This window comes from Camelus ferus, chromosome 2 (assembly GCF_009834535.1).
Source record: "Camelus ferus isolate YT-003-E chromosome 2, BCGSAC_Cfer_1.0, whole genome shotgun sequence".
Classification (NCBI taxonomy): Eukaryota; Metazoa; Chordata; class Mammalia; order Artiodactyla; family Camelidae; genus Camelus; species Camelus ferus.
In genome coordinates, this window is record NC_045697.1 from 41,943,416 (window position 1) to 41,966,015 (window position 22,600).

Consider the following 22,600-nt stretch of genomic DNA (forward strand, 5'->3'; position numbering starts at 1 on the left):
GGTGGGGGTGTGGTCCAGCAGGGCTGTGAGTGGTCCCTGGAGTCTGGATGATATGCTAAGTGCAGTGGAGCTGTTGAAGCCGTCATACAGCCAGTGATGTGGTTTAGCTTATTATAAAATGATCTTTCCGGAATTTTGGGAGAGAACAGGGTTGAGAAAGCTAGGAGAGAGTGATATGGCCTAGATAAGAATGAAAAAGAAGTGATGGAGAGAAGAAGACAGAGTGGGGATTGGAAGTACAGTCAGCACCCCTGGCTGATGGGCTGGATGTCAAGGGTGAGGAAGACAGAGGATTTAAAGCTTACACCCTGAGTTAGGGAAGGTCCTGAGTTTTTCATTCAATTAAATGCAGACTGGCAACCTGGGGAAGGACATACAGGGAGAAGACCAAGCAGACTCAAATTATCAAGACTCAGGGTGCTGGGGAGGCGGAGAGAAGAGGTCAGGCAAGAGGAGAGCAAGCAGGGAGCCCAATACTTCCCCCAGCTGGAAGCTGGAAGAGGACCAGTGGCCACATTAAGAGAAGCAATTAACAGAGCAAGCCAGGTGAGGCATAGTCTCTAAATGCCCCTTTTATTTTCAAAGCTTTAATTACATCAAAAGGCAATCCGCGGTGATCCCTCACGAGAGCTGGAGCACCCTCCCTGGGGCTAACGTAGACAGCAGGCAGCAGACAAGAGAAGGACTGCAAATTAAAGAATGAGGCTTTTTAAGAAACATGCTTGGTCTTGTGCTATCTGCAGCTGGCTCAACCAGAGGGAGAAAAACCTCATAACTTAAAACAATAAAAACAGTGCCAAAACAATCCAATGGGGGGAAAAAGCCCTTTTCAACACAGGGTGCTAAGAACAACTGGATAGCTACATTAAAAAAAAAAAAGTTGGACCTCTTCTTTACACCATATACAAAAAAAAACTCAATACACCTAAACATAAGAGTAAATTATAATAAATTCTAGGAAGACAGCTTAGGAATAGAACTTCATGATCTGATTTAGGCAAAGTCTTCTTAGATATGATACAAAATGACCAAAGACAAAAATACATAAGTTGGATGTCATCAAAATTTAGAAGTCCTGTGCTTCAAGAACACTGTCAAGAAAGTAGAAGGACAACCCAATGGAATGGGAGAAAATATTTGCAAATCATATATCTGATAAGAAACTTGTATCCAGATCACATAAAGATCTCTTACAACGCAACAACAAAAACCAGTCAGGTAACTATAGAAAAATAGGCAAAAAATTTAAACAGATATTTCTCAAAGACATACATATGGCCAGAGCATACACACAGAGCTCAGCATCACTAGCCAGCAGGGAAATGGGAATCAAATGCGAGAGATCACTTCATCTCCACCTATATTTGATTAATTGTTTACAGTGTGCCAATTATAAACTAAAAAGTGGTGAGGATATGGGGAAACCCCATCGAGGTTGAAATATTGTGGATACTGAGGTTGAATATTAAGGATACTGAAACCCTCAAATATTGCTAGTGGAAATGTAACATCATTCGGTCACTTTGGAAAACAGTCTGGCAGTCACTCAAAATGTTAAACATAGAGTTACAGACCTTGCAATTTCACTCCCAGGAATATACCCAAAAGAACTGAAATATACATCCACACAAAAACTTGTACATGAATGCCCACAGCAGCATTATCCATAATAGCAAAAAATTGGAAGAAAAGCAAAATATTCACCAACAGATTAAGGAATAAATAAAAGTGATATCTCCATACAATGAAATATTACTCATAACATGGATAAACCTTGAAAATGTGCTAAGTGAAAGAAACCATTTATAAAGACCACATACTGTCTAATTCCATTCATATGAAATGTCTCAAATAGGCAAACCTATACAGATAGAAAGTAGGTTAATGGTTGGCTGATGTTTGAAGCTTGGCTGAAATGGGACTGAGGAATGGGTATGAGGTTTATTACTTGGGGTAATGAACAAGTTCTAGAATTGATTGTGGTGGTAATTGCACAACTCTGTGAATATACTAAAAACCACTGAACTGTAGGCTTAAACGCGTGAATTGTATGGTACATGAATTCTACCTGAACAAAGTTGTTAAAATCAAACTTTTTCTGACAGGATAGTTATAAAACTAGAAGTCAGTTAATATGGTTGCCCACACAGAAATTAATATCAAATAATATATACCTTTAAACAAGCACTCAATTTTGTCAACTTACACTGATTTGTCTCCTTTCAAGGTCAATACTCAAGGAACATTGTCCTCTGCACTGAAACTTTCCTAACAATAAATAGTTGGCATAACAAGACGCCTCAACATTACACTGTTGGATAAACGTGACCTCCTCATACTTCTTCCTGCTGTATGGTGTTTTAATGACTTTTGGTCAATTTCCTGAAGTAATTTTCCATGCAATTATTTGCCATCTTAGTTTTAATATATTTATATATGTGGCCTTCGAAAACTACTGAAAAGACTACAGAGTTTTTCCTGTCACTCCGTACCTTGCCTCCATGGTGACACTGAACAGCACTCTGACAACGTATGTGTATGGGGCAGGTTAGGGGAGGGAAGGCTTCCTGGTTCTCCACCTGTCTCGGGACACAGCTGTCACACTACAGTCCTGGCCGCTCAACAGGTGGGCACAGGTGAGGCCCCCATCCCCTACAGCAGATGGGTAACAGGTAAGAGCAATAGACAAACCAACTCAAATACTGCTGTTTAAAGGAAGTGTCTCTTCAAAATCTAGCCCCAACATCCAATACTAATTTAGCCAGGAGAATTTTTAATGCCAAATATGGAAACAGTTTCCTATTAGCTAATGATACATAAAACTAACAAGAAATTTTCATCAATAAAATATATTGCTAGTTAACTATAGATACCATGTTCCAGTGATCTAAAAAAAAAAAATCTCACAATATTTTTACTAGAAGACAAAATTCTAATTTCTCTGATCATTTTCTATTTCTCACCTAAATGAACCAACTCAGAAAACTTGGATCTCTCTCTGTCACAAACTTAATCCTGTGATCTCGGAAAGCTCCTTAATCTTTTGAACCTAACTTCACCATAAGAAAAAACAATATTTAACTCATAATGATGGCCAAAAATAAGCAAAATAATGCATATAAAGGGCCTAATATGATACTTAGCACTTAAAGTACATCAAATAATAGGTATTATGATAATGACTGTACTACTAAAGTCAAGCAGATGAGGAGTAGTCTTGCCCCTTAAACTTGAGAAATCAAGGAAATTTAGTATTAATACAATCAAACAGAATATGGAAGAGTAGAAAGACTACTCAACAGGGAATGTGGGCATTTATACAAGGTTGGCCACAATAACGTCTCTGGGAGCCATAGTCCTCATCTGAAAAATGAGCCCAATAATCTTTAAGTTTCCTTACAACTCATAAAATAAGAGAAAGAGATTTACTGAATTTCATTTTCCTTACAATATTCTCTACAATATCTTTTCACTTTCATTTCAGATTCAGACTGATTTCTTTAGAAGCCAATTCATGTTTGGAATAGGAAGATGGAAACAATAATAGCAAATCACACAAACACTAGTGAGCTAATCTTTTAATGGATTTAAATCTATAATCTTGATAATATAAAAAAGCCACATTCACTCATCCCCTGGTTATAAAAAACACTTTAAAACAGTCTGGAGTTTACATGATTGAACAAAACTTGCAAAGCCTCAAAACGCAAGGGATCTTATCTGATGTGGGTTCCAGGTCTCCCAAAAGTGGAAATAAGATGCCAGTTCTCCTATTGCTGTTCTAGCCACACCTAAGAACAGATATTCATCCTTCACTGAAGATGTTGATCTTTATAATTTCTGCCGTGTGAGATACCTCCTATATACTGTATTGGACAGATATTGAGAAATGTCAAGGGCTTTATTGTTCTTCTTTACTGTCATTTTTATAAAATAAAAAATAAATTAACTAATTTGGACCACAGATTTAGTTCAAACAATCCTTCAATTTTTTTTAAAACTTCTTTACTATTGTTTCTATAAAATATTTCTTTATTGCTATTCTTTCCTGTTATTTTTATAAAATTAAAAAATTAACTCTAATTTGGACCACCTTTTTAGTGCAAACAGTCCTTTCAAAAGTAGAATATATTATGTACGTTGTGAAGGAGACTTTTATTTTAAATCTTGTTGAGATTCTAAAAAAACATTATAATCTCCCATTTGATGTTGGGGTGGGTTTTTCTTTTTTCTTTTTTTCTTTTTTTTTTTTTTTGCAGTTAAAGATAAAATCTAATGTTATTAGGTGAATTTTAGGTCCTATTTAAAAGCAATTTTTAATACTAATTTGCCCAAGGAATCCTAAAGATTCAAGATTTGCTGGAAGAGTAGGACTCTACTTGTTAATTGCTTCAGATATATACTGGACTTGTGGGAGCTCCGGCCCAACATGCAGTTTATTCACACAGACATCAGTGTCTTCTGTAACAGAGGCCAAGTGCTGTGTCTGAGCCATCTTCTTTCCTTTCACTGTGGACCCTTTACTCTGACCCTTTCAGTACAACTTCTTTACATTGTTGGTGGTTGTCAATATGACAGGCTCTTTTATCTTTTCAAATAAGTAACCTAAAGGTAAATATGAACTTGCTAAGGCTATAGAAGTCAGAGCACACAAAGCTTCAAATTTAAATATTAAAAATGAGACCTCTCGATTAGTCTGAAGAGCAAGGAGGTGATAATACTGCACTTTGAAGAAGACAGTGCTTTCAGCCACTATGAACATACTAAGCCATCGTGCCTGGCTCTTTCTGCGTAATTCTGTCAGTAACCAATAAACTGAGCATACGACCTGTCTCCCATGCACGATTAGTCCCTTCACCAGCAGTCCTGTCCGGAGGACATTTATGCCCTTGAGGCTTTGTGTGCCAGAAAACTAATGAGTAGGTACCGCCAGCTCCCAGGAAGTGCAGGAGACATTCATCTCAAAAGAAGCAGCAATCAAATCCACTGGGGTCCACAGTTAACAATAATGAGCTGGGCAGAATGAGTGAGTTTAATCTTTGGTTTCCAGCTCATACTGACTGAGAAGGGTCATGTATGGTTCTGATCTGGATTTTCAGCGTTTAGAGAGGGATGGGAACACAACTGCATAAAAGAAATCCAGTTTTTACACAGATCATCCTGTTCTTTTTCCACTGAGTCCATCCACACGATTTGATTTTCACACATCACATCAAGTAGGGGAGAAAATGATGGAGAATGATGGTACCAAGACTTATTACTGGATTCCAATACATTAGAAATAATGAGGTGCCCTTAAAGAAAGAAGAGTTGAGGACAAGTTTGACACATATATGATGGGAGACTAATGGGACTAATTTATGTTCATTTGGGTGATGCTAGCTTGCACACATTGACATATGCAGTCTCCTCTAGAAATGTCATGGTGTAACATTCACTTCACTGATGAGGAAATGGATACCACAGGGATTAGAGGATTTGCCTAAGAGATATAGCAGGAGCAGGAGTCCCATTTTACCTACCTACTAGTTCTGTGAGTGCTGGACTGCTGCATAAAAGGACTTGATCAGGGTTTTCCAAAGAGTTCAGGGGAATTCTACCTCTAAGGGATGTTCTCTGGGATGATAAACCATGGCTGCTTGAGGATGAGAGCTTGGCACATAATATCTGGCTCTTCATTGATTCTTATCAGATGTCGCTGAGCTAAACCAAACTTTGAGTTTGAATTGGGTAACAGAATTAGTGTTACACTCAAGGCTCCTAATTATCAACCCAAGGATCTACCCGTTTCTATATTACACTGATTTCCTGTGTCTCTCTGCCCCCATCTTTTTCCCCCTTCCTTCCAAATTCCTCCATCCTTTCCTTTCCTTTCCTTCCTTCCTTCCTTCTTTCACAAATATTTATTGAATGGCTATGACATGTTGGGCAATTTTCTATGTGCTAGAAAAATATGATAATGCAAAAGCAGAAATCTAGCTCTCATGGAACTTACATTTTTGTGAGAGAGATGTAAATTATTTATACAAGAAATATAGGCCATGGGTGTTCAATGGTGGGTTAAGACAGACTAGGAGAAAGAATTAAGCGCAGGTTCCCTGAAGAAGTAACAAATTAGGCACTATGTGAGAAGTGAGTAGGGGTGGTCTTATGAATCTTGGAATAAGGGGGGAGGAACAATTTTTTTTAAATGAGAACAGCACACATAAAGGTTCTGTGGCTAGAGTAAAGAGTGATGCTTTTGAGAAACTGAAAGAAAGCCAGTGTGCTTATTGTTCAGAGAGCAAGAGGGAAGATGAAACACACTGGATGGTCTATGTGGGGGCCTGTGGGTTGTGGTAAGATTTTTTTCAAATAGGAGATGACTTGATTGGATTTGAATATCAAAAACATCACTCTGTATAAGGGAACTCTCTATACTTTCTGCACAATTAAAAAAAATAAATCTAAAGCTTCTCTAAAGAATAAACATTATTAAAAATATCACCCTGGCTACAGTGTTTGAGATAAAAGAGAGTGATGGGAAGGGCAGAGTCTGTGCATGAGCCAGGAGAATATTAGACCTCCAGGACAAAGAAGACCAGACACAGAGCCCAAGGTCCCCCTGTCATGAAGAGGTTAAGGAGACAAGGAGGAACAAGTAATGGTGACTGAAAAGACATGGGCAGCGAAATAGGAAGAAAACCAGGAATGTGTGGTGTCCTTGAAGCCAAGTGAAGAATGTATATCAAGAAAGAGGTGATGATCCACTGTTAAATGGTCTCACCAGGCACTTATTATGAGGGCTGAAACGTAGTCACTGCATTCAGGAAGAGTAGAGGACACTGATGACAATAATAAGGAGAAGTCAACAGACTTATATATATAAGACAATAATAAGAATAATGTGTAGTAGGGTGGGGGACACATGGGTTGAGGCACAGACAGGAATGGGGGAGAGTACAGTATAGAGTACAGAGCAATTCTGTTGCAAAAAGAGGCAAAACATACGAGGTGATGGCTAGTGGGACGAGTATGGTCAAGAGATGATTTTTTAAAATCAGAGGAAAAATAGCATGATTGTATGCTCATATTTTTAAAACTTTAGTATGCATGAGATTAGTTTGCTTTTTTAAATAAAAATGCCAGTTCCCAGGCTACCCTTGTGAGCCCATGGGTATAATCCAACATAGAAGACAAAGCTAAAAAAAAAAGAAGAAGAAGAAGACAAAGCTATGTAACAAGATGCAAATAGTACAATCAATAGATTATGGCTGGCTCTTGAAAAAGTGGGTGTGGATGGAATTCCTTGACAGATGCAAGACTGGATTTGGGGAGAAAAAGGGAGCATTTCTCTGTTGTAAACAGAGGACAAAATGGCAGTTGTGAGTAGTTTCATATATTTGGTATCAAGAAATTGAGGTAATTTCCATAAAATTCAGTTGGCAGTAAGGTTATCTATGGGAGAGAGACTGAACAAAAATAAAATACAAAATAAATCAACTATTCAAATAAGAATTGATTTATGTCAGTTATATCCCTATTGAAATGAGTTGTCTTTCAAAGAACCCATTATGACAAATCACAGTCCCTAGATTAGAGCCAAATAGCCCCCAAGCACAGTTCTGTCATTATCTCCCCTGTGATTCCTGTAAGCAAGTGACACATCAGAAACAGTGAGTCATGAGAAAGACAATGTGACTGGTGCTGAAGAAACGAACCCTACATCATGTCATGCCCCAGCGCTAATCGTTTTCCAGAAGCCTTAATTGCCTGTCTTGATACTCTTTGCTCCTCTCCACCCTGAATAACAAGTGGGTTATTTACTACGGAAAGCTTGGACAACTGGATGAGATCTATCAGGGACTCCTTTTGGCTTTCTCCCCCTGACTAGACACATCCCAGTACGAGTCCATGCATTAGTGTACCACTTTTGGAAAGGAGTTTGCTCCCAAATAAAATTTAGCCTTGACTTAAAAAAAAAAAAAAAGCCCAAAGACACTAACAACGACTCAAGGCTAGATGTCTAGTCTGTTTCCTGTAGGCAAAGTGTTAGAAGCAAGCAACAAAAAAACAAACCTAGGAACCAAGTTAAAGAGAGTTGTAAATCCAAGGACAATTGGCAGGAAAGAGTAGCTAGATACAAAATATTTGTTCTCTCTCAGGGCAGCCTCCATTTCTATTTCACATGTTTTCTGTTAATACTTTGGTTGGTAAATCATACAGGTTTTCCAATGTTTATGAAAGAATTGAGCAGAATTCTGGGTTGTGGCTTGGTGGACATGAGGTGGGAAGCCCCATAAAAAGACCGGCAGGACCCCTAGGCAGGGCTGCTGCTCTCCTCCCAGCACCATCCGGTTCCCTGGCCAGGGAGCTCTATCTCACTTTCTGCCTCTAAAGTGGCTAACTTACACCTAAAATTCTATTGGTTCCCTGAGCTCATTTTTGATTGGTTATTTCCTTCACCCCTGATTGGGTATTACTCTCACTTCTGATTGGTCCACTTCCCTAACTTCTGATTGGTCCATTTGTAGCACTTCATTTGCATGGAGCTCACTCCTGATTGGTTATTTCTCTCACTCCTGATTGGTCTGTTTCTACAAAGCTTATTCCTGGTTGGTCAACTTCTGTTATACTTTATTTGCATATGATGTTGCAAAGGATAAAATTGGCAGCCTATAAAAGGCCTGTGTAAACCTACAGACAGGGTCCAGAGCTTGGAGTGTTGAGTCCTCTGGGCCTGCTGATGTAGTAAACCTGAGTTCTCCAACTCTCGGAGTGCTGCTTGGTCTCTTGCCTGGATCCAGGTTGCTGTCACAACTGAGCTGTAACACATTTTTCCGCAACAGACATACAGTATGGTTTGCATTTCTGCTTATTTCCTTAAGGAGTATAGCATAGGGCTCAAGCAGTAAAAAGTAAACATGAGGAAAAGTTTGCCACATAAAAAGAGAAGCCTCTGGAAGAACAGTGATGTCTCATCTCCGTTTTTCACTCTGTAATCGGCTGAGCCACGTTCTTCTGAAATACGTATGTTGAAGTCCTAACCTCTAACACCTCAGAATCTGACCCTACTTGGAAACAGAGTTTTAAAGAGGTATTTAAGTTCAAATGAGGCCATCAGGGTAGGTCCTAATCCTATATTACTTGTGTCTTTATAGAAAGAAAACTTAGGACACACACAGAGGGAAGACCATGTGAAGACGCAGGGAGAAGGCAGTCAACTGCAAGGTAAGGAGAGAGCTCTCAGAAGAAACCGACATTGCTGGCACCTTGATCTCGGACTCCTGGCCTCCAGACCATGAGAAAATAAACGTCTGTTGTTTGAGCCCTCCAGTCTGTGGCAATTTGTAATGGCAGCTCTAGCAGACTGCTAATCACTCTTTCTACTCACCCCTATTTTTTGTTATGGACACACAAAAGTTTAGTTTAAAAATACCACTGGGTCAAGTAAGAGTTCATGGGAAAACCTTCCGTACGGGACCAGCAGATCCCTAAACCAACATCACTTCATGATAACAATCCTCTAAAGTTGGTGAGGCCTATTAGACCCAGAGCCGACTGGTGCAATTTGAATATAATAAGTTTGAATTTTGGTTTATTACTCTGATGTTTGAAATATAAGCATTTGATTAGCATTGAGCTGTGTATTTTCACCAAATTAACTGATTGCCTTTGTGAGGGCAGCCTGGTGTCTGAATCCTGCCAAGTTTCCTAAGGATCAAGGCCCCTCCAAGATGGCCCCACAGAAGGAACAGCCAAATGGCCACCTCTGCAGGACAGTGAAGATCAGCAGGACACACAGGAATCACACTGTGTGTCCTTGGGACATCCCCTCTTCTTACCCTATTAGTACCCTTTTCTGGTTTCAGAACTTTCTCCATGCTGTTAATAATATATATTATTGGGTTACAGATGGTCCTTGAGGTTTCACTTCTTGAAACATTCAGGACCACTTCAGCTCAGTTTTATATTAAAAATGAAAAGGAAAAAAAAAGAAAAATGAAAAAGGCTTTCCTGGTTCCCTGAGAGTCGGCACAGGACTTAGTGATCTGCCAGCTTCCTTGCTGCAAGCTTATTTCCCAGCCCTAATTATCAGCAGCTGTTCTGCAGCGGCCTCATTCTCCTTCTTCTGCTATATTGTGTTTCCTATAAAGTATGATTTCTCTTTCTCATTCCCATATCATTTCTAACCTACAGTGGTTCTCCCCATTGGCCATTGCCTCATTCAAACACACTCCTTCCCTGGCTCAGATACAGCTCAAAGAAGCCCTAAGCACAGAAAAAGACCTGCCTGGAGAAACTCTCTTTTCCTCAGAACAGCTACCAACATTTGTTTAGCACTGTACTGTTTTCTGAGCTTGGTTGGATTGCAAAGCCATTTTCAATTATTGGATAAAAAAGACAGGTGAGCACAAACAGCCCGAGAGTGCATAATTAAAACCATGCCACAGAAAACACTGAGGAGGGAGGGATCACATTCATGCCAGCAGAAAACTTGTTAACAAACAGCTTCTGTCGTCGAAGTACTAAAAGACACTATTGGTCTTTGTGGTCATGAAAGACTGAAGGATGAGGCAAAGCAAACTGCTTTTTAAAGAGTGCAGTGTCTGTGAAGTTAATAAATCTCCAGCCTCCAGTCTCCTGAGACATTGAGACAAAGAGCTACGATCAAATTAAATAATTCAGAGCTCCAAGGCTCTTTCCATTTTGGCTAATCCAATGCCATCATTCCCTAGAAGATAAAAACGGAGGTCTAGTTTATTCATTGATTCAATAAATGTGCACCGAGCACAGACTACGTGACAGTCACTCTGCTAGGTGCTAGCGATGGAAGTATCAATTCTGTTCTCAAGAGTATCAAATCTGACGGAGAAGGAAGAGAATACAGACAACACAAGAGATGTGAGTCTTGAGAAGAGAGGAAGGAAATGCTGAACACACTAACTTTTAAACCTGTAGCCTCATTTCTTCATTTGTCATCCTTATTTTTCTCAACTCTTGGATACTTGAACTCCATGGGATCTAGAGAATAAACCTATCCATATTCTTACTGGTGGAAGGAGGCTGTCGCATGCGGTGGTTTTGTGGGTTCAGATGAGTGTGAAGCCTGATTTTAGCATTTATCGGGAATGGGAATTTGCACCACTGTTGACCAGTGAGGAGAACGGCACGTAACACAAGTGTATTCATATTGCATGAACTGTTGTATATAAAGTCTGGCATACATTAATACAGGGCCTGACACACATTTAGTATCTCTAAAAAATTACGAGTTTTTTTTATACTGAAGTTAAAGGAAGACTGGTGGGTTAGGAGTGGATGTTGATAAATAAGTGGTGGGGGGAATAAACTACTCCTCTGAGAAAGTAAGTTAGTGAGCTTTACCAGTAAACAAAGTATTGCTATTTGATGTGAGAGACAGAGCTTTAAGATGCTAATGTATATCATGAAAAGGAATTTCGGAGAAACTTCAGGCTTATTTGATCTTGCAAGGGATGCTTCCATCTCAGAATATTCATGAATATCTTCTTGAGCTCATATGGGCTGAACAAAGCGCGGGAAATGTTTTTCATGCTAGGCACACCTGATCTCCTATTAATGGTATTCATTTCCGTAAAAGTCACATCACACACTCCAGCTCTGGTCAGCATCTAGGGTTCTAAATGAGCTAAGGTAGAATTTAGAGAAAATTTCAGTGTGGTCACTAAACATTTTTGGATTCATCATGATTGGGGGGAAAAGTATTATTTAGAGATAGAGCTTCTAAATAAAAATGTTGGCAAACAGCTCCTGAATCATGGTTCTGAGGTCGTGGGTAATGCCACGGCCTGGGGAGACAGGCTGTCTCAGAGTTCTAATTCTGGCTCTGGTGGCACCAGGGAGGATTAGTGATTTATAATAGTATCTTCTCCTCCTTTTCATAGGTTTGCTTTTTTTATCTAGAACAAGGGTTGCAAGCTATGTCCCATGGGCCAAATCCAGCTCACTGTCTATTTTTTACATTTTTAAGTGATTGGAAAAAAAATCAAAAGAGGAACAATATTTCTTGATATTTGAAAATTATATGAAATCCAGATTTTGGTGTCCATTAATAAAGCTTTATTGGAACACAGCCATAACGTTTGTTTATGCTACAATCGCAGAGTCGAACAGTTGCAACAGAGATGGTATGACCTGCAAAGCCTAAAATACTAACTCTCTGGTTCTTTCTGGAAAATATTTTCTGACCCCTGATCTAGCATATAGGATGAATGATAGAGCTGAATGTGAATGATGAACACGCCTACCAGTACTGTAAGGGAACCCTCCTTGTACGGACACTTCTCCTAAGTGGGATCTTATGATCGGTTTAAAAATGCTCCGGATGTCTTTTGGTTGACATGTAGTAGCCAGAATTTCAAGAGAGTACAACTTTTTTAAATGCTCTTTGTACCATTTTAATAGCCTCTTTTAAATGTATATTTTAAGGCATTTTAAGTAGGAAAGGAATTTTGAAGCAAACAACTCAAATACTTTCTTTCTATAAAAGAATACATAGCAGCTAAAACATGCTGATTTTCAATGCATTTGTTTAAGTCATGTTCACAACTACTTGTGTATATAGTATTATGTTTTCATACCATAAACAATTCCTACTCACATTCTCTAAATGATTTGCACACATTAACTAAGCAAAGAAAAAAAAATACAAGCTTCAGGGCTGCCTACAGACTTAGGCAGACAAAAAAAGGGATTGTCCTAGTTGCCTTTGGGTAACAAATATAATTACATGGAGTTTAAGTTACAGTACTAACACAAAAGGGAAAAAAATTAAGATAAAGAGAGTGTTGTAAAACTAAATGCCTTGGCAGCATATTTAACTAGTGATCAAGAAAAAGACCAACTTATATGCTAAAACATATTAAAAGATCCCCACATTTTCATAAAAAGTAGTTACCAAATATTGGTTTACATGTTCAAATGACGGCAAATTAACTTACCCAATGACATTATTTGATCATCCTAGAAGGGGTGCAAATACAGACATGGATGATAAACTTTCTGCAAATGTCACATAATTATCTCAAAAACTCAAAAATTGGCTACGCTTTTTTCTTCTCAGAGACATCCATGAATGTCTCTCAGAACTATCTGTTTCTCAGATGGGTTGTTAGATAGCACAGCTGCACTGACCAGCTGAGTAGGTTCAAGTTTTGGTAAATTAAAAATGTTACAGCCTCCAGAGCCATGAAGTGTTTTATCCAAAAAGCTCTTTTGTAAATATACAAAATAGGTCTCAGAATTACACAATCACAGAACCAGGAAAAAAAAAAAAACCCACAACTGAATCAGAGAGGTAAAACATAACAGTTTTACCAGTACATAAATAATTAGAAAAAATTGTCATGTTTATGCACGTATGTATGTAGATGAAATAGATGACATACAGGAACATAGAGATAACTAGCTAAATACAGAGATGGAGATAGGAAGATAGGTAGACACTAGTGATGGTCCCTAAATCTGAACTACAGTTCTGAAGCTGCAATGCACAACTGGGTTTCAGGGAATCTCTGAAGCCCCTAAAAGTGTCTGCAATTTTGGTAGGTATATGCATTTGGGGGGAGGGGGGCAAAAAGATCAATAATGCACGTGTTGGATTCTCTAGGCACCCATGTTTTCTAACTTTTCAAGTAGCTCTTGAAAACCCTTCTAGAAAATAATTGGAATGGAAACATTTTTTATTAAAATTTATAGAAGTAATATGTAATTGTCTGAGGATATTATTAACCATTAGTCTATTCCTGGCTAACGGTGAGATAAACGACACCACCTCCTTTTTTTTGAAGGGTTTTATTTCATTTCCAGGAAGATGAAAATCACTTTAAATTACCCTTAAAATTTTCTCTTTTTTTTATTCCCATATCTGTCATCCCCTTTTTCTTGTGCTCATCTCTTCTTTCCTTTTTCTGGGGGAAGGAAGAGGATAAGAAAACCTCCAAGTTTATTATTGATTTTGGTCACTGGGCCGAGATGGGACTTTGAGAGTCTGGGGTGTTTGTAATTGCCCTTGAAACACACAAGCTCTCTGCTTGGATAATGCTTGTTCAGGTCAGTGGACTGACTCCCAGAAAGGAATAGTATTGGTGTGCTTGTTGGTGGTCAGCCAGTGAGTGATAACTTAGCCAATTGTGGAGGGTGTCTGTGAAGAAGTGAGCACAGTTTCAGCAGTGTGAGTTCCTCCAGGAAGAGAACTGAACCCTGGCACGTAATAGTTATCTGTAGGAAGAAGTGACAGGTCCAGATTCTTCCTTCGGCATCGCTATTTACGCAGAAGCAGAAAGCAGACAAGGGTGGTTTTCTCCCTGCTTTTTCATCACGGTGTAGTTGTGCCTTAGAACACACATTCAGGAGAACTCAAAATGAGCATCTTTACCCAGTGCCTATTGTTTATGATAGATTTAAACATGTAAGTAGTTGAATGTCAATGAAAATGCCTATTCTCACCTCAAGTGCCCAAACTCTCATTCTTAATGGATGAGCTAAGAAGAGATACAAGTCAATCCATTTCAATGGCTACTTATAAAAATAGTTCACATGTTCATGTTTCAGAAACTAGGTTCCAGCCTCTAATACTGTTATCTCATATTTTAAGCCAGAATATATATATACATATGTAAATAAAGTTTAATATATGTATACATATATATATTTAAGTTTATTTTGATTTCCTGAAACTTTAATTTGAAAAGGTAAGCCAGTGTAAATAATATATATATATTATAAATATATATAGACACATACATTCACTAGCTAGTGCTAGCTGTTTGACCTTGATCAATTTCTTCTCTGTGCCTCAGTTTCCTTATCTGAAAATGGAAATAACAACATAGGTGAGGATGAAATAATAAGGAAAGGATTAAATTAAGTGATACATTCAAAGATCCTGGGACATTGTCTGGGATACAGAAAGCTAGCTACAGCTTTGTAGATACTGTAATGGGTATTTTGATGCTCTGTCTAGATCCCAGAGGCTGGTGTATGGGCAGCTGATGGCTCACAGAGGCCCTGTGGAACCTGTTCTCCATGGCAACATGGAGCTGCTTCACATGAGTTCATTTGTCTCTGACCGTCCCCCCAGTCAATGACTAGATTCGCTGATGCCAGGAAACAGAGACCTGCTCCCTCAGGTTAGAACACCTCTAAGAAGCAGCCCAGCTCCAGAGCTCCTGGGCGTCTCAGCTGAGACCTTAGCTGTAACTGGTCACGAGCTAGCTTCTCCTTCTGCCTGAGGCTGCCTTCCCCACCTCCTTAGAGATGAGGTATCTCCAGAGAGCACTCTCCAGTAACACTCGAACGTAACTTTCCATCACAGCGTGTAACACTGGAATCCAATCTAACATTACAAATAGATATAAAAGTTGGCTTTTCATTATCCTGAAATTGCCATTAAGGCCTAAATCTGAAGAAAAAAGTGCTACAAACTCACATTCTATGTTGAAAACCAAAAAACTAAAAAACAAAAAAAACGATGGAGGCTGTGCCTGGCCACTTCCCTGTAGGGCTTGTGGAGAAAATGTGCTTCAGAGAAGGAACCCAAATGCCATCTCCCTGCCCCTAACTATTATAAGAGGAAGCCTAGAAAAGAGGAGGTGTCATTTGAATATAACAGTTTTCATGATAAACACTATTTTTTGAGGGGAAAGAAAAGAATGTCTCTCAACCATCAGAACAAGTCAGGGAAGCACAAGGGAGCCTCTCATCCGTTTTGAAGTGGGCTAGAACTGTCACCCAGCCCTTCTCCAAAATGAAGACTCACATGAATTGTGGAGCCACTGAAGCTGCCGGTCTGAAGCTCATACTTCATGGAGAAAGGGGCACGACGGCCAAGCTGAGGGGCAGGGACAGTGAAGCAGCCTGCATTACCCTTCCTTGACCGGCAGGGCACATGAGTTTCCGGGTAGGTGAATAAGCACAAAGAAAGCAGCTGGTCTTTGAGCCGTTTTGATGGTGTCCCATCTACCAGGACCGTGCCCAGGGAGGGAGATCCTACCGTGTGAAGTGCATTTCCAATTCCAGGACATTAAAAAAATCTCCAGCTGTGCCCTGTGAGAGAGTCAGCACATGGAGAGGAATGTGATAACCAGCGTTAAGGGGCTTCACCCCAGCAGCAGCTGCTCTGTAGGGAGATCCCCACCTTCTTCCATCTTTCTCTTGGCATCAATAGCACAGAGGAAAGCAGAGAAGTAGGAAAGAGGAAGTGAGGCGTTTTCCTCCACTTTAGCCACTAGAGCCACAAAGAAGTCTTTGATGCACCAGTGGGGGAGGTGGAAAGATCCTACACAGCAGGAAATAAGTGTTCCACATAGCCAGGTCGGGAGTAGTTACTGCCAACAATAAACCCATTTCATATGGTTGAGTTTCCTTCATAAACCTGGTAAACATATACACTTCAGTAAGCACTCCTCGGCACCTTGCGTTATACTGACCTAGGTGGTAGGGATAATAGTAATGAAAGGAAAGATGTGGTTCCTAACTATATAAAGTACATGCTCCCTTGTCTCTTTTGCCTGTCTCTGTCTCCAAAGCACTACTTCTTTTTCTCCCTCTGGCATACTATTCTTCTAAAAAAAAGCTAAGACATCACCATTCCATGAATTACTCTATGTTTTTTAACATCACAAGGGAAACATGCACAGAACACATTTTGAGAAGCAAAGAAACCAACTGCATTTTCTTTCTTCAAGCACTATACATGAAAGGTCTGCCAACATTCCTTTCTCAACCACATTTCCCAAAAGCTTAGCACTTGGCCATAAAAGTTCACTCCAGTCTAAAATTTGGCATGTCTGACAGCAAAGTGTTCAAATTTGCCAATTTGGCTATCTTCTTTTTAAATAACAAGCAGATAAATAGGAAAAAAACGAATGAAATGCTATAAACTATGACATTATTCAGAGAGACAATTCATTTCATGGGATAGTGGTCTATAAGAAATTAACCCTAAATTATGGTATTGTGTTTTTTTTTCAGATAGATTTTTACAAAAGCCTAAAACTTGCATAGAACTGTAATACACAAACAAATGCAATTAAGTAATATACAAAGACTTGAAACTTTCAATTCTATTGAAAAGAATCTTGGTTTTTCTTTCAAATTTACAAGATTATTACTTAATTTCATAGAACATTTCAGACTAAAGTGAAATAAAAAATGAGACAAAGCCAAAACTCCAACCTCAATAGCATATATGGATAAATTTCAAAAGTATATAGGTGCTAAAGATATATATATATAAATATATGTATAAATATATATACATACATAAATCTACACACACACTCATATACAAATATGCATGTATATATGGCGCTAGAATATTTGGCAGAGAACTTTCTGAAGGCATTTGCCATTTTTGCTGGAAATCATTATAGGAAGGTAAAATTAAAGGATTTAATCTTATTCATTGATATATCCTGAGTAGTTGAGTTGAGGTATTTGTCCATAAATATACTATCATGTTGGATATGTAAGTATCATTTGCAGGATGGTTTTCAGAAGTGGTGTTAGAGAGAATTCTAGAGAAAGCCAATGTGGAATAGGTATGTGTTATGAGAATCTGCTGCCTGGCAGGCCTGCAGAAGGTTCTATACAAGGCATTGACCACATCTCTCCAATCCTTTCTGACTCCTACACTTTCTGACAAATGAATACACTCTTGCGACTTTTCAGATTCCCCATGTCAAACTATCACACGATTGGAATAATTAGAAAATATTATCTTGTAATTCTCATTTGCAAAGATAAATCAAGTGTCACGCTAGCCCTAAGTAATCCTGATTCTGCAAAAATTGGTTCAAATTATGTGATACTGATCCTCACATTCTCATACAAATACAGAAGCATTTGCCTGCAAATTCCATTCCATCCTAATGTTAGGGACACACCAGTAAAGCCCCAGCGACCAAGATTAATGGCACAAACACTGGATTCTTAAGGCAGCCAGAGTGTTTTTCCAACTCTCTCTTTAAAGAAGCATTTGGCATTGTTCTCTTGTCACTCTATAAAATGACTCAGGATTATAAAACCTAATTTAGAAGCTACTACATATTGTGTTAATGATTCTGGAAGCATCTTTTCCAATGAGCTATGGGTATAGTATGTTTATTTCCCTAATTAATGCAGCCAACCTAATTTCCTTGAGAAAAAAAATTATTTGAAAGGACAGCCTTCAGATTCCACATCCCACAGTCTTAAACTCCTTAAGCTTTGCTCATCAAAAGCCATCATGTCATATGCACTGCATGTGAAATGCATACCCTAGAACAGCAACCTTGGAGGGGAAGTTTTGTGACTTTGTGGGCTTGAAGATACAGCTCTTTCTAGAACAGCCTTGACAATATTCATATATATGTATGTATTAGAACATTTTCACCAAAATGTGAAATCTCGACACATTTAGTAGATTGCATGGGGAAGTAGACCTTTAGTATTATCGAAGATAAAGAATCAAACCTGTCAGTGTAATACCATGCTCATTTCAAAGCTGACAGGCCTAATGTTTGAGAATAAATAGTGAAAGAAATTTCCTCTACTGGTACTTCAAAGACTTTGCAACATCTGGACTTTGGTTCCATACAAGGTATTCCACTAAGAAGCAAGTATAAAAAGATTTTAATAGGGCAAGCAAGGTTCAGGTTTCTTACAATATGTTCTCCCTGGGGGGAATCAAATCACACAATGCATCTGACTAACCTTTCTGCACTTCAGCTGCATTAATTAACATTTAGTCATGGATTCCATTGTGAGCCAGATGAACTCAGAGCTACAGCTGTTTTCATTGAGAGGGAGAAATGCTTTCACATTCCAGATTCCCAACATTTATAAATCTGGGAAAATGTTTTATTGACTGCCTTTGCACCAGCATTATGGATATGCATTACATATTAATCACCCAGAGAAATTCACACACCCTAGACTGTGATTAAATCAATGTTAGTATCACATAAACTGGGTCAGCCAGAGCCAAAGCTATAAAAACCACATTCCTAACTCCCTTTTTTTTACACCAAGTGTTCAAGAAGGGCTAAAGAACCGAATAAAGAAGTACATCACAGCTTTGAAGAAAGTGTTGCTGGGTGAGTCAAAGATTTAAGTGGAGATCACGTACTTTGAGAGGGGTGGATACAGTGTACCTAAAAAAAATGAACAGACATTGAAGAACTGTAACTGTAGGATCTGACGACTTGGCAGAGGCAGCTTCAATGCCACAAGCCAAACATGTGGAAGTGGTTGGTTGTGAGCAAAGTTGAGGTCCAGAGCTGCAATACTTGATCAGTCATCGAAGGAGGATTTTTGTTTCATTTGTATAACTAGAGCTCCTTTAAGATGAGTTTTGTGAGGAAATATGTCAGTGAGTCAGCCACGCAAGACATTCCACCTGGCCAAATTTCACACCACAAAAGCGCTGTGAAATCACCTTTTATATCTCCAATACAATTGCTGTGTCATGACTGCTGGTCAGCTCTGGAGTCTCATGGACAAATGGATATCCTGTAGTCATGTGCACATGTGTTTTTTTTGTACAGGTGCACAAAGCTGGAATCCTTACCTATGTAAATACTAACCAAATTTAACACTTACCTCCTCAAATTCATGTTTGCAGCCACAACTCAAGAGGAATAAAGGCTGTCTGACCTGTCTTCACCTTTACCCACATGGAATGGCAATAATTGAATCAAACCAGGAAAATATCTTACCTGGAACTACTTCAAAAAGGAACTTCCCGGGGCTCTCTTCATTGCAGGGGTGCTCAAGAACTTTATTTCCAGGAAGAAAAATAGTACCCTGTGAAGACAAATGCCCCAGACATTAACATCATGAGATGGCAAATACTGAATATTATCATCATCATTATCAACAGTGAACATACAAGATACATCTGTAACGCAGTACATGGGAACATGCATCACATCATTTATAGCCCCATCTAATCAAAAATCATGTAACAGCATCATATTCATTCAACATTTAACAAATATTTATTGAGGACCCAATATGTATAAAACACTGTTAAATGCCTAGTTAAGTTTAGGATCCAATTTATTAAACAGATTCTGTGTGCCAAAATTTTTACTGAGCATTCAACCAACATCATATTATGTAATTGTTAGAATAATCTTATAAGGTAGGGTATTATTCTCCCCATTTTATAGCTGTGAAAACTAAGGCAGAGACAGTCAATAACTTAGTCAATGCTGCCATGCAAGGGATAATCAATAAGCATCTTTTTTTTTTAATTGAATTATAGTCAGTTACAATGTGTCAATTTCTGCTGTACAGCACAATATCCCAGTCATGCATATATATACATATATTTGTTTTCATATTCTTGTTCATTTAAGATTATTAGAAGATATTGAATATAGTTCCCTGTGCTATACAGAAAAAATCTGCTTTTTAATCTATTTTTACATATTGTCGATAAAATTTGCAAATCTCAAACTCCCTAATTTATCTCTTCCTATCTCCTTTCCCCCAGTAACCATAAGATTGTTTACTATGTCTGAGAGTCTATTTCTGTTTTGTAGATGAGTTCATTAGTTTCCTCGTTTTTTTTTAGATTCCACATATGAGTGCTATTTTATGGTATTTTTCTTTCCCCTTCTGGCTTACTTCACTTAGAATGACTATCTCTAGGTCAATCCCTATCAAATTACCCCAGTTTTCATGGAACTAGGACAAATAATCCTAAAATTTATATGAAATCACAAAAAACCCCCTAGAATTGCCAAAGCAATATTGAAGAAAGAACAAAGCTGGAGGAATAACCCTCGCAGACTTCAGACAATACTACAGAGCTATAGTAAACAAAACATCATGGTATTGGCATAACAACAAGACATATGGATCAATGGAACAGAATAGAGAGCCCAGAAATAAATCCAAAGACCTATGGTCAATTAATCTTTGACAAAGGAGATAAGAATACACAATGGAGAAAAGACAGTCTCTTCAGCAAATGGTGTTGGGAAAACTGGACAGCAACATGTAAATCAATGAAGCTAGAACACTCCTTCACACCATACACAAAAATAAACTCAAATGGCTTAAAGATTTAAATATAAGACAAGACAAGATAAACTTAGAAGAAAATATAGGCAAAACATTATCTGACATAAATCTTAGCAATGTTCTGCAGTCTTACAGGCAATAGAAATAAAAGCAAAAATTAACAAATCATACTTAATTAAACTTACAAACTTTTGCACAGCAAAGGAAACTATAAACAAAACAAAAGGACAACCTATGAAATAGGAGAAAATATTTGCAAATGATGCAACTGGCAAAAGTTTAATTTCCAGAATCTATATACAGCTCATACAACTTGATAACAAAAAACAACCAACCAAATCCAAAAATAGGCAGAAGACCTAAACAAGCAATTCTCCAATGAAGATATACAAATGGCCATTAGGCACATGAAAAAATGCTCAGTATCGTTAATTATCAGAGAAATGCAAATCAAAACTACAATGAAGTATCACCTCACACCAGTCAGAATGGCCATTATTAAAACATCCACAAGCGATAAATGCTCGAGAGGGTGTGGAGAAAAGGGAACCCTCCTACACTGCTGGTGGGAATGCAGTTTGGTGCAGTCATTATAGAAAACAGTGTGGAGATTCCTCAAAAGACTGAAAGTAGACTTACCATATGATCCAGGAATCCCATTCTATATCCAGAAGGAACTCTAATTCGAAAAGATACATGCACCCCAATGTTCATAGCAGCACTATATACAATAGCCAAGATGTGGAAGTGACGTAAATGTCCATCGACAGATGACTTAATAAAGCATCTTGATCATCCTTTCTCTTCTCTGTTAGATTTCTCTATTTAGTGGATCATTTCTATCAGTGCTGAGATGTATTTAAAGGTTGATCCTATTTAAAAAATCATTTTGACTCCTCCTCCCCCTTCATTTTATTTTATTTTTTCTTGCCTAGCAAAGAGTTGTCTACACTGAATCTATTTCTTCATATGGATCCACTGCAGCTTGGTTTGTTCACCCATAATTCCAATTACATGGCTGCCATAAGCTGCATGCTTGACAATTTTCTAAACCCTCTATGAACTTGACTTCTCAGGAGAGCACCATTAACCACTCTTTCTGGAATTGCCTTCTTGCTTTGGTGCCTTGGTTTTCTCCAGGTTTTCCTCTTAGCTTTCTGTTGGTTGAGTCTCTTTTGCTGGCTCTAATCGACCTTTAAATATGAGAGTATTTCAAAGATTTATCTGACAATTCCTTCTCTTCTGACTTTATATGCTCTTTCTCCAAGGTATCTCATCCATGTGTATGACTTTAACAACCAACTATAAGCTAAAGAATATCAGATAAATATTTCAAACCCAGGACTCTCTGACCTCCAGACTTTTATATCCAAGAGCTTATTTGACATCTCCATTTGGGTATTTCAAAGGCATCTTAAAGTAAACTTGGTCAAATTAAAATGCAAGTACTCCAGGTCCTGTTTATGTATTCCCTAATTCAGCACCATCTTCCAGCCAGTTGCAAAAGCCAGAAATGTAGGAGTCATTATTTCTATTCTACTGTAGCTCTACTACCATTACCTCC

At 38.4% G+C, this 22,600-nt stretch overlaps 1 protein-coding gene across 2 annotated transcripts in view; it reads right to left on the reverse strand.

The window, feature by feature from the left end:
* The window catches only part of ARHGAP24 (Rho GTPase activating protein 24), a 635,766-nt gene that overhangs the window by 207,472 nt on the left and 405,694 nt on the right, over positions 1 to 22,600 (reverse strand). For both annotated transcript variants that reach the window (XM_032498758.1, XM_014563767.2), the window contains exon 3: positions 19,722 to 19,809. In XM_032498758.1, the coding sequence (XP_032354649.1) occupies positions 19,722 to 19,809 (88 nt within the window). The remainder of the gene's footprint in view (positions 1 to 19,721; positions 19,810 to 22,600) is intronic.